General features: G+C 36.5%; 1 protein-coding gene across 1 annotated transcript in view; it reads right to left on the bottom strand.

The window, feature by feature from the left end:
* STT3B (STT3 oligosaccharyltransferase complex catalytic subunit B) overlaps positions 1 to 12736 on the bottom strand; it is a 49499-nt gene that overhangs the window by 22071 nt on the left and 14692 nt on the right. The window contains exons 2-4 of the mRNA XM_035549661.2: positions 6913 to 7021; positions 4881 to 5168; positions 3107 to 3172 (exon numbers count right to left, since the gene is read on the bottom strand). Of these exons, the coding sequence (XP_035405554.1) occupies positions 3107 to 3172; positions 4881 to 5168; positions 6913 to 7021 (463 nt within the window). The remainder of the gene's footprint in view (positions 1 to 3106; positions 3173 to 4880; positions 5169 to 6912; positions 7022 to 12736) is intronic.

The following is a 12736-nucleotide window of genomic DNA, read 5'->3' as shown; positions in this document are numbered from 1 at the left end:
GTGCACAACATCATCATGGAGACTGTGAACGTGTACTATTAGCATTACTTCAGAAGTGCTGGTAAGAGGTATTTAGAACTGAAACACTACAGTGTTACCATTGTGTCCTTCACTGTTGGTTTAGATAAAGATGTAATGAGCTACCATTACAATGTGTTACCACATTTCTAATACATTTAGAAGGGCTAACGTTGACTAGGAATTCTACATTTTAAACACGTTCTCTTGTCAAAATACAGTCTAGACTTCTCCCATCCATACCACGCCTATCCTAGATCTTCATTTTTAGAATGCAGCAGCTAATGTGGTTTCCACTTTAATTGTACTTTAAGGCTTAGATTCACATAGATATTTTTAAAGCCCTAGAATCCAGAAAGAAACCCAAATGACTATGTACTACAGAACAAAATCTAAAATAAGGTCACAGCAGAGATGCTGTTTTCTGATACTAGTAGTACAAAACCCAGCATTTCAAAATTGGGGGCAACTGATTCATATATTAAAATAATTGGAAACAAGTACAAAACTTGTTAATTTTATAGAAAGTCATTTCAGACTATCATTATTCTTTTCCCAAATTACTGGCATGAACTATCATGGTCTACATAGGCTATTTAATTTACTGAGAGAAAACATTACACAAAGACAGGCAAAACAACAGAATGAGAACAAATGTGTAATTAGGATGTTGTCATATTTAGGTAAAGGTTCGAATGATACAGGTAGCAGACAGTTTGTATAGACTAGAAACTTGCACCTCTAATTAACACCTATTCTCTAATTATTGAGATATTAAACCAGATCTACACCCTGAAGATTGCATTGGACTGAAGATACACTTTGAAATTTTCAAATATATCTGAGGTTTCCTCATAGACAAATGGAGTGGAAAACTGCCATTACTCCTACAAGGTCAGCCTCAATGTAAAGGTTTGTTTTATGACCCCCTCATCATAAAGAGGCATCTGAAACAAACAAAGCTGATGTCAAATAAATGTTAAAAATATAAATGCAAGAAAAAAAACCTTCTCCTTTTTTAACGCAATGCTGTAGAATGAGTCATATTACCACTGTGAGTTAGGTATACAGTTTAAGCAGATTTAGAATATTAAGAAAGACATCTGTCGGTGCATGCAATATACATTTGCCTTTCAAGGAGCTGTTCCCCAAACTCCCCATGCAAAGAAAGGCTCTTACTTCCTCAAAATTGTGATTTAATTTTCAACTTACACTGAAAAGATTACAATTTCCATCGAAGAAAGACAAATGAATTCTATATAATGGATATTAAAATTATGCTCTGCCCTGAAAATTTATCTAAGTGCAATGCCTAAGAGGGCATCTCAACAAAACACTTCTGCAAAAGAAAACACAGTATATGGAAAGCCACCACCAGGGATGAAGCAGGTGCACTCCATAAACAATAAATTTCTATCATCTAATCACTGATGCTAGTCTATGGACAAAACTTAACCTTTCTAGTTGACAGGAAAGGAAGATAAAAAGAAAAAAGTAACATCAATTTACGTTAAGACTTGGAATGTCATAATGACGACACTGATTGTCTAAGTTGTCACCACACACTCTAGATTGCATTCCTTCCTTCTCAAAGGGTTCCACAGACCAAGACCAGACTAAGATGAGGAGAACCTGCTATTCTGTGATTTTTTTTTTAGCAGTAAAATTGTAAAAACAAAGAAGTGCATATTATCTGCATATTTCTGAACAACATTTTTAGAGGATCTTGCCAATAAATAGGCATGATATAAAAGACTGTGGTCTGTCAACATAACAATTCAAAACCTTATTTGCCTGACCTTGTATTACACACAGTTCTGTACCAAACCTACAGGATCCCTTCGCTGCAATGCAACATAAACAGCTATGTTATGTATGAAGAAGTGGCTGCTTATTTACTGACTCAGCAGAAAGAAAGAGAGGGAGGAAAGAAATGGGAGGAAATAAATGTACTCTTAACAGGAGATAGCTACGCTCTTTGGTGACACATATAGGGCTATTTCTTTCTGTTTTAACAGCAAAAAATCTCGCAGAAAACCCAACGAATGTTAAAACTAGAGGAAATTTAGGCAGCATCCAGACAACCTCTGAATTAGTCCTGTATTTTAAATTAAGGCATGCAAAATAATTTGTAAGTTCCTTTGTCATGCAAGCCTAGTTACCTGGCTGTGGAAAAGCAGCATTTGAGACCTCCATCTTAACAAGACCATACAATTACCTCATTGTCTCACCATTGCAAGGTAATTTATTTTAATTTTGATTTAATATTTTGAAGCTAATTTATCATATAGCCACACATACACACACAAAAAGTATCAGTTAGAGGAGAAGTGACCTTTGACTTATTTGTACAGGAAAAATCTTTGAGTCTAACATTTCAGAAGGAGAGAGAAAAAAAAAAGAAAAAACAATTCCCTGCATTTTGCTATTAGCTTTATCTCCCCAGTTTTAGTAATGTTTTTTTTTTTCCCCTTTTGTTAGCCCTTAGGAACGTCTCTACAATAATTTCCATTTTCATAGATCAAGAATGAAAAAGAGACTTTATGATCATTTAATTTGACACTGAATTAATTCAGTATTTTGGTGATAATCTTTACTTTACAGCTTAATTATACCCAGAGAAATAGCTTTCAAATTTATATAAACACAACTTTGTCCATAAATTTATAATATTATCGTGCTTTAGTAATAATGACACAGAGATATATTAATATTAAAACTCCACCTTAAATTATCTGGACCAAAACAGAAATACCACTGAAGAAGAGTATCTATTCATGGCACAGGATGACTTTATAAGTAAAGTTACTGTATTTACTGTTTTGCAAAATTGCTTTCACTGTATTGAAAAACTTTAAATTTCAAATTATTTATTATGTCTTCTCGCTCATATACTTAAGGTCTTAATAATAAAATGAAAGAACAATTTTACGTTATGGACCCAGCAAAGACTAAAATCTCCTCCTTCTGTCCTTCATTAACATACGAATTAAGTAAGTCTCACTTAAAGAGTTTAGGTATTTCATATATATATATATATATACATATATATATATACATATAATATATATATATGTAAAAGGCTTACCATGTAAAAGTAAGATAGACAGCAGCAGATTGTCCAAAAGACCGAACCAGTTTTCACCGACTTCACCTTTAAAAATAACGAAATATTTATGAATAACAAATACTAGATACTATTACAAAATTTCATTCCAAAACAGCTGTCATGAGGGCTTCTATAGTACATAACAGATTATATTTGTATCTTTCCAAACTGATATCCGTAAAACCAAACCACAAGTGCAATTCATTGACAGACAGGACAGCTTACACCTCTTTCTCTAGATAATGCAGAGACAGGACGCAATGCCACTGTGTACTTTGTGATCCAAAATAGAAGAGTAGCTGCAATGCTTCTGTGCTACTTTCTCTGAGACATCAGACTACATTATAATTGTGAGTGTAGAGCATCCATGGCTTCCTTTGTCTGGAATCAGACCCAACACTGCAATTTTAAAGAGCTATCCTGTAATTCTGAAAAACTCACTTAAAGTTAGTGAAAACATCCAGATACTACTAAAGGTTTAGAGAGATCCATGAACTGGACCAGGAGTATGATTTCATCCAAAACTGATAGTGGTGACTGTGGTGAGGGAAAAGAGGAATGAAAAATGCTAAGAAGTTAACAATAAAACATGTTTGATTCACACAATTCTACAAGAGTTTATGCAAACATTATTGCAGTATGCAGTCTAGTTAAATACACGAGTTCCGTAATAACAGGTAACTGTTATTATGTCTTAGCTATTAAAATGACCATGGGTTGATTCTACTGTTATTGGTAACAGTATACCTTTACAGCTGCAGTTTAAGCCCAAATTAAAAAAAAAAAAAAAATCATTAGAGGACCTTTCTTCAGAACCTGCACTTAATTATCACCTGTAGCTAAATAACGAAAAATTTCGATTTCTTTCTATTATATTGCTTCTAACAATATCCCAACTCTGAAATACTCCGAAGCTAAGAAGACTTGCAAGTATGTATTTACTTCTGAGAACTCAAACTTTCGACAAACCATGGGAAAAGCTGTAACTACTGCATACATACTACCCATGGAGACACTCAGTACGAAAAGTACATACACTAAAGGAAGGCAGAAGGAACAGTACCATACAGTGTCCATGCTGCTATTTCCAAAATAGATACAACAGTCCAGAAATACTCCATTTTGTTTAAACCCCTTCTTTCACACAGGACTACATGGCAGATGCAGTTCTACATGGAGGTTAAGGAATGACAGGCAATATGCACAAACAAGTAGGCTAATTAAAAAACATTAGACTGTTACACATTTTTTAAGCATGCAAGCAGTATGAATACCTCACTCGGTGGACAGCTTTAGGCATGTAAGTTGGATGCCTAAGTCAAAGTCCAGACACATAGTCAACAGCTTCTCCAGATGACAATTCAAAGGACTTTATATTGAAAGTCTACTGCTTTTTACCAGCTAAATAAGGAGGCTAAAGTTTCATGCTCACATAATACCAATATAACCAAACTGAAAAACGAAAGCAACCCTACTGTTTGCTTTAAACTTATAGATTCATTGCTATTGCCGTTACTACAGGACACACATACTTCAGTTGAACGGTACTTTTACATAATAAATAAACTGAAGAGTGTTATCATGGAGTGGTTCAGGCCATGTGACTTCTCAGTACTCGCCTGATCCACGGCCAAGGGGAAGAGAGATGAGAGGGAACAAAATGAGAATTCAATGGATGCTAAGAAAAATCAGTCATTTGGTTGGAGAAGGAACCAAAAACCTTTCCAAAGCAAAAGACTCATCAATTACTTACCCATAAATAGTATGTGAACTGCAGTGCAAAAATAGCTATGCCTTCATTGTCAAACGATCCTGCTACTGATCGAGATATGTAACCTGGAACTATGGCAATAAAACAGGCAGCTAAAAGCCCTGCTCCCTGGTTCCACAGTTCTCTGGTGAGCAGGAAAGTAGAAATAGCTGTAAGGCCGCTAAAAACTGGTGCTAGGAACACACATACGTCTCTTATATGGACTGTCACATTAAGCATATTTAAAATCCAATGTATAAGGCCTGCTGTCACCATCAGTCCTGGGTATACCTAAAGGGAGAAAAAAACATACTATATTATTGCAGAAAATGATCATGGTAAGTTTACTTGCATATAATTTGCAATGAAATACAATCACTTCTTAAGCTGATACAAGCAATGAGTAGGTGAAGCTAATGGAATTATTTTAACATTACTTTAATTATATTTTGACAACACTGCTGAATACCAGAGGTCCTTTAAATTTTACCCAAATGCTAACAATTACATATAATCCATTTTCTAAATGAATAAGCAGCACATAGATAATATCCTATCTTGCCTGACATTTATCACATAATGAGAATTTGTATCACATAATGAGAATTCCAGGTATGGAATCAGAAGCTAAAGTTTGCAAGAGAATTTCAAGCCAGCTAACAGCTTTAAGGAAAAAAAAAAGAACCAAAACAAGAAACCATACAACGTTCCCTAGCCATATTCAATTTTCACCTTAATATACCATGCTGTTCATTTATTTCTTGTTATGCATGGAGAAAGAAAATATACATTGAGGTTTTTAAGTAGAAAAGCTGACTGACTGACAGTTGAGTATTATGTACTTGCAAGCTATCTGTAGACACCTTGGAGGATTAAAATAAAGCCCTACAATACTGAGTTAAGATGTCCTCCAGGAAAGAGTAGTATAGATACAAATCTATTGAGCCTATCATAGAATATTGGAGACCACTGAAATATTCTTAATAGGAATTCTACCCTTCCACATTTATCAACATAAGAAAAATCGATATGTAGTAGGAAACTTAATATGGACTTCAACTGCCTTAGTTTCTTTTGAAAGCTAAGAAGAGCTTTGTGCTAAATTAAATTAACAGATGATAAGATGTTCTTCTGCATATATCCTGGAGACCTGGTTTTCAAGACAAACTATTAAAACATAATATACTATGTGACTTGCAAAATAAAGCATACAATCAAAATTTTAATTTAAATTTCTAAGGCTTTTTATGTTATATACGACAAGTATGTAAAAAAAAAAAAAAAAAAAAAGAAGCGTGCCATAAGCATCCCTAAAATACTAAAACGAATGGTGATCTAATTGTTACAAAAAGCTCTGTGAATGAATTTAAACGGTATGTCCTATAATTAAAAAGTTTTAATGCACTGTCAAGGTTAGATGTGGCTGTGTTACTAAAGCCACTCTACTACTGAACTCTATTTGTACTGTGATTTGGTATTTTTTCTTATACCTTTCCTGTTTTATAACTTGCATTGACACCAATCTTAGCCGCTCCTTAGACACTTCACTTCATACATGTCTCCCGCTTAGTTTCAAAAGGTCTTTTTTTCAGTGAAATCCTAACATTTTCCATATTCAGACGGCTACCGCTCAACACATACCACTGGCTTAAAGTTTGTGTCTTAAGAGAGAAAGAGAGAACTGTTTTTCAATTTAAATTTTCTTTTTTAAGTACCACTATGCAATGTTTTCCCCAAACATGAAAATCAGAATTACAGGAGTCATAAAATCCCTATTTATTATTATCAGAAATTCAGGTATAAAAAGGTAAAACCCAGTTTCTTGTTCACGGTATGTTGTTGGATAGGACTAATGCATGTTGACTTACTGTCTTAGTTACTACAGCTAAAAATTAAAAACATAGTTATTCCCTCAACAGCAATTTGACAATTAAAAGTATATTCCATTAAGATCCTCCTTTTATCGATGTCAAAGTTGTATTTAAAGTTCAACAAAATTATTACAAAGTCATCTTTAAGTTATTACAATACTTACAGTTCCACCTACTATTCTTCCCAGTGGGTACCATGCTCTTTCATCAAACCAATTTAAAAATTCATAAAACCCATGGGATGCAAGATGATGTGTTGATCTATAGTTAAACCTAGAAAGAAAGAGAAGAAAATTGGGGGAGGGAATAAAAATCAAGAACCTTAAGTCCTCTTTTTTCTACTATCTAGAAAGTAATTAAACTTTAACATCTCATTTACTGTACAACATTCCTCTCTAAATCTATAGAGTTTTAAAACAAATTACCAAGCTCTCTCAGTTATTAACCACCATATTTTCTTCACTTCTACAGCCAGTGCATATACACAGGCGAAATGCCACAGCCTTTGTTTTGGTAAACATTAAGAAGTTTTCTATGACTCTGACACACACCTCCGTCACTTTCTGCATACTCTTCTAAAACTAGTATTGTGTTAACCAATGATTTACCACATCCAGAATACCACTTAAGCAGAATTAAGACCATGGAAGAATTAAGGCAAGACTTCTGAGACAGGATAGCTACCCAGTACATCTGCTGCTGCTCTGTTTCATGTGATGTTGAAAGCCAAAGTAATATAATAATATGGAACGAAGGCAGCCTATTTGTTTAAACAATTATGAACATAATGGCCCCTGTACAATCCCTTCTTTCAATCAAAAGAATCTATATAACACAGAATCTCTGTAGATGAAGTTTCACCTCCAGCTGGTACACGTTCTCTGCTGCAGGAAGTTTCTTGCATAATGAAAGCCTTTCCATGTGTACCTTCGCTTCAGTCCCACCACCCATAAAACATTAAAAAGCATACACAGATTGCTATCAATGCACTAAACTTCCGATTTTCTGGCAAATAATTAATTCTTCCAAGTTTCTCAAACTTCAGACAGCAGAACTTTTTAACTATTACAAAATACATTCATTCTGCAAATGAAATCAAGACTACTGTGAGTGCATGTTATCCAGAACTGCAACCTGTACATGAGTATTCAAAAGCCAAACCAACAAGGTTATTGATAGCAATGCTGTACAGTTTTGAGGAAAACAAACAAAACCAACAAAAACAAACAAACAAAACCCCAACCAGCAAGCCAACATTAGGCTTCAAAAAGCCTGGGCAAATGCCACTTCTAAGGCAAGCAACCTCCATCAATGCAACCCTCCTAATAGACATTCCAATGGGTATTTAAGTTAAAAATATGAAATTTGGTAGTTAAAGAAGCATTAAAGATTAATTCTTTTGTTAAGTACAAGTCAGGTGACAAGATGGAATACTGTATCAGACACCAGGATAGATGGGCAAGCCACCATGGAAGACTTCTAATTACACTCAGCATTCAAGGCTAGAGAAGCTTACATGTATTTGTCCTTTTGTCTATTTCCTGAAAGTATCTATTTATACCAGTAACACGCATCACTTTAACACCAAATTAAAAATTACATTCAGCTCTTTCGTATAACTAGGCTCCCCAAAATATCACTGGTTTACTTTAAATTAATTCATTTCACCAGAATAAAGCCAATGTCACTCAAGACATCAAGTCCCATCAAGCTCCTACTTGTTTAATCAGCAGAACAAGTCTAACAGCTGAACTACAACCACAAGGAGGTTATGAGCAGACTTCATCTACACAGCAAAAGAACAAAAGGAATTGAAATTCAAGTCCAGATGTCAGCAAACCTGGGTGTTTAACTCATTGAACTGTCACAGCATCAGTCAAGTGGCATAAAAAAGTGCGGTATTTTCAGGAAAACTCTCCTGCATGGTAAATATGCAGTTATACACGATATATTAACCGATAAAACTGTGGACTTTCAGCAGTAATTAGCTGTGTAAGAATATTCACATAAACAACAGTCATTCTGACCTAGAAATCTGTTTATCAAACAGCAATATGACATTTGCTTCTTCTAAGCCTGCAACTATTCCCATTTGACTAGATTTCTAAATATTAATTAATTCTTCAGTTCTGGACTGTCAAGTGTAATATGATTTATGAAATGCTGTACCTGTAAAATTAGCCCTTATCTTAGTGTAGCAAGGTTTGTTGTTAATTTGTTTAGTGCCAAGTGCCTGCAGCACCATGCGAGACAAAGCAGGAGCTGTACAGACCGCAAGATGCACGCACTCCAGCCAGTGATGGACCTGACCTAAAACACAGCGAAAACCCACTCACCACTGCTATCCTAGGACACTAAAAAGGGAACAAGAAAGGTAATGGTTACTAACATGGATTACTGTCGATTTTTTAAGTCATGACTCAAACTCACACAGGCTAAACATTTCCTTTTATAACATTGAAAGATCAGTTAAATGAAATAGGCAAGAAGAATAATATTGACATTCCCCTCATGTTTCGAACTAGTAAAGCTTCGTAACTGACTTCAGAGGGATGCGAACAACTGTCTTGTGCTTTGGCAGCATCCCATTAAGTCTTTAATAAGAATGAATTACTACTCAAAACTGAATGCAACATAACAGCATTTCTACTTTTATCACTTAAAATGGAAGAATTTAATCTTCCCTCCAAACCCTTTTTTGGTCAGATACAAATCTATTAAACCCCTCCTTTAGAAAAGTGATTGTTTCTTTTGCCATGAATTTAAAGCATACAGAGACAGCTGGGACTGTCTTTATAGCAGAAATGGTTAGAAATTATACGGGTTGGTTAATTTTTCACTGTGGGAAGACCTCTAGGTAGACCAAGAAATGCCCTTCTGACCACAGAAACCTACATTAAAAAAGTATTTAGAAGCTTAACTACAGTACCTCACTTTGACTTCAGAGCAAAAAAGTGTTCACTTCCCCTCCCAGCAGGTAACCTGCTACCAAAAAGAAATATGCACGCAAACATATGCATAGGTAAGGAGAAACCCACTGAGTAACGCTGCACGAGGGCCAGCTTCAGGTACTGACAAAGCAGCAGCAATGGGCAGCGTACAGACAACTGCACATGATGCGAGTACTATGCTCCATAGTACTTACCCACTTCCTAGCAGGCTACTCCTTCAGGGACATGTCTGAACCCTGTAAAACCCTTTCCCTGTTGGCTAGAATAGAGAGAGACAACAGCAGCACATACTGCAAACACTCATCATACAACGCTCTCACTGTCTTGGTACTTCATAAATTGTGTATCGTATTTCCACAGCAGTGCTGTTACGGTATCTGTAACTACTGATGGGTTTCACAGGGGCACAGAAGAGCCCTGAGAAGTAGCAGCAGGTGAGCTTTTTGGTTGTGCCCACATCCTGGAGATCAAGGGGCTGCAGCTGAGGGAGGAATCAGAATGAAGACAAGGACAGCCTGTGCTGCGCTGGGGTGGCACTGCTCAGCTTTGGGTGCCACTCACAGTCTTCCCCAGCTCCTCCACCCCCAGCAGCAAGAAATGGGGATAGAGACACTGAGGGATTTTATCCAACCTGCTCCCTGGCCGGTCAGAGATTAGCCAAGGTGACAACCAGAACCAGAGGAAGCTGCTGGTTACGGTGACTGAACAGGATGTGGTACTATGAGACAGGACCGGGCTGAAGGAAAGGAGGATTCCTGTCCTCCCACCCTCAGCCATCTATCTTGAGGTATGGAAACTGTTCACCCACCTCCCAGGGCTCTCCCTCCTCCCTTTAAGCCAAGTCAATGTGAGACAGACCTGAGAAGAATGAAAAACAAAATTATTTGAAGCACGTGCCTAATTAAGAACTTAGCTCCAGAGCCTGAGATGAATATTCACATTCTCAGCTCACAACGTGAAAAAGATGCATGCTCGCTAACAGTCAGCGAAGAAGAGCTCTTGTGGACCTGACTGGCTGAACACCAGCATGTGCTGACTTTTCTTATTGTAGCTGCCATTCCAGGAGGAAAATGATGCTCTGCTGTTCTCCTTGCCTCTTTCTGTCAGGTCTGTAGTTTGAATTGCTTCCTCCTCCTCCTCCAAGCTAAATTTTGAAGGAATCAAACAATCCTCTTTGTAGGTTTCAGAATAAGAAGTCCCAGTTACCAAATTAGCCTGGTATTCTAGTTTGAACCTTTTGGGGGATGCAAAGAATGACAAAGAAGTGATCACAAAGAAGATGCTCTATGCATGCTACTATTAATTTTGCAGCACTACTGGAGATATCTATATTACAGCAGGTTCAGTAGATAACTGAAGATGAGTCAATAAAGATACAGTTCTCATTTTCAAAGCATATTTTAGTTTCAGCTTACAACAGAGCACAAGCAGCAACAGCAAAATAACTGAGCAAAGGCAGTTTCTCTTTTAGTAGCAACATTAATTTGGAAACTTAACCAGGCAACTTGCAAAATAAAGCCTCTGGGGTTTTCAGTTATATGTTATGTACTGCTAATACCAAATCTTAACTATCTGTTCATGCTCGGGTTTAATTTTTATTCCACCCTGTGAACTGCTTTTTTGATGATACAAAGTAATGCTGTAAGATGATTAGTTAGTGCTATTCACAGCGATTACTTGCTATATCCAGGAGCTATGGAACTCTGCAGCACTCCGCAGCAACAATTACTGCTATATTTGTAAGGAGAAATCTTTGGCTTTGACATTCCTAAGTTTAGTACTTCCTTGACAGAAGTACTATTTAAGGTGAATATTCAAATAAAGTTCAGCTTATTCAGAAAGTACGAACACGTAGGAAGAGAGAGCACATGTAGCGCAGCAATGCAGTTACTTCATCCAGATCTTAGCAACATTTAAGGCAAATTACACTGATGGTGGTGAAATGAAGTTGACCCTTCCATTACACCAGAGGCCAAGACCAGTGTTGCTTCTTGTGGGAATGCTGCTGATTGCCTAAATACTGCCAGTTTCATGCTACTACTGCCTCATCATCTAGACTTTTTATCTGGCGTTTACAGCCATCTGAGAATATGTAATCTCCTTACCAGCAGAATTTGTTGAATATTTTCTAAGCCTGCGTTTATAAAGGCTTCTGTGCACTGAAGTCCTCATCTGCAGATGCACAAAATTTTCACATCTGCAAATTCAGAAAGATGACATGATACAAACCAACTGTGAACATTACAAGCTATCTGAACAATCCTAGGAGTCAGATTTTAATGCAAATGTAGAATCAATTCTGCAATACAGCATCTAATTAGAGACAGCTAGTCTAGATTCTTGGAAAAGATTGTCGCAGATTGACTCCAAATCTGACATATTCTTTACATCCGAAGGAAGAATTTATTCAGTGCAATATTTTTATGGAAAATCTAATGAGAAAGTTCAGTAACTTCCACTGAAATGAAGAAACATACACACAGCGTTTTATATCAAGTTTTAAAACACCTGCTTGCCTCCATATTATACTAGGAGCACATTGTGATGGAAGTCTTATTGGGAAGTCTTTAGCTACAAACTGGAAATTATCACGAGTTCTGCATATTTTTTTTAAATGGAAATACAGTATCCTATGGATCACATAATGAATTCAATTCACTACAGCAGTGTTATTTCTCATCATAAAAACTCTTGTGTTCAGTTCATAACCCTAAAAGAGCATATACGCCCTTTAAAGCCAGTTTCAAGGTCAGAATTTTGTGTCAGCAATACCTATAGGCCAACACTCTTATGATAGATGAGGAGCCTTTCCTACTGCCAAAACCAAGGTGTTACAGACATCACGTTGAGAATGGAGGAACCGAGATGTACACGTGCAAGGATCATTGTGATGACTGAGATGCCACCATTGAGATGGTGGCTGGTCTTCAGTTCACCTGTGCCGAGGCTGACAAAATTCTGCAAAATGGAAGAGCAACCAGGCAGTTTTATTTCAGAAGAAACTCATGTTCCTTTCTTTGCAACTGAGAGCTGATGT

This window comes from Cygnus atratus, chromosome 2 (assembly GCF_013377495.2).
Source record: "Cygnus atratus isolate AKBS03 ecotype Queensland, Australia chromosome 2, CAtr_DNAZoo_HiC_assembly, whole genome shotgun sequence".
In the NCBI taxonomy this organism is placed as follows: domain Eukaryota; kingdom Metazoa; phylum Chordata; class Aves; order Anseriformes; family Anatidae; genus Cygnus; species Cygnus atratus.
This window is presented reverse-complemented; position numbering and strand designations above follow the sequence as displayed.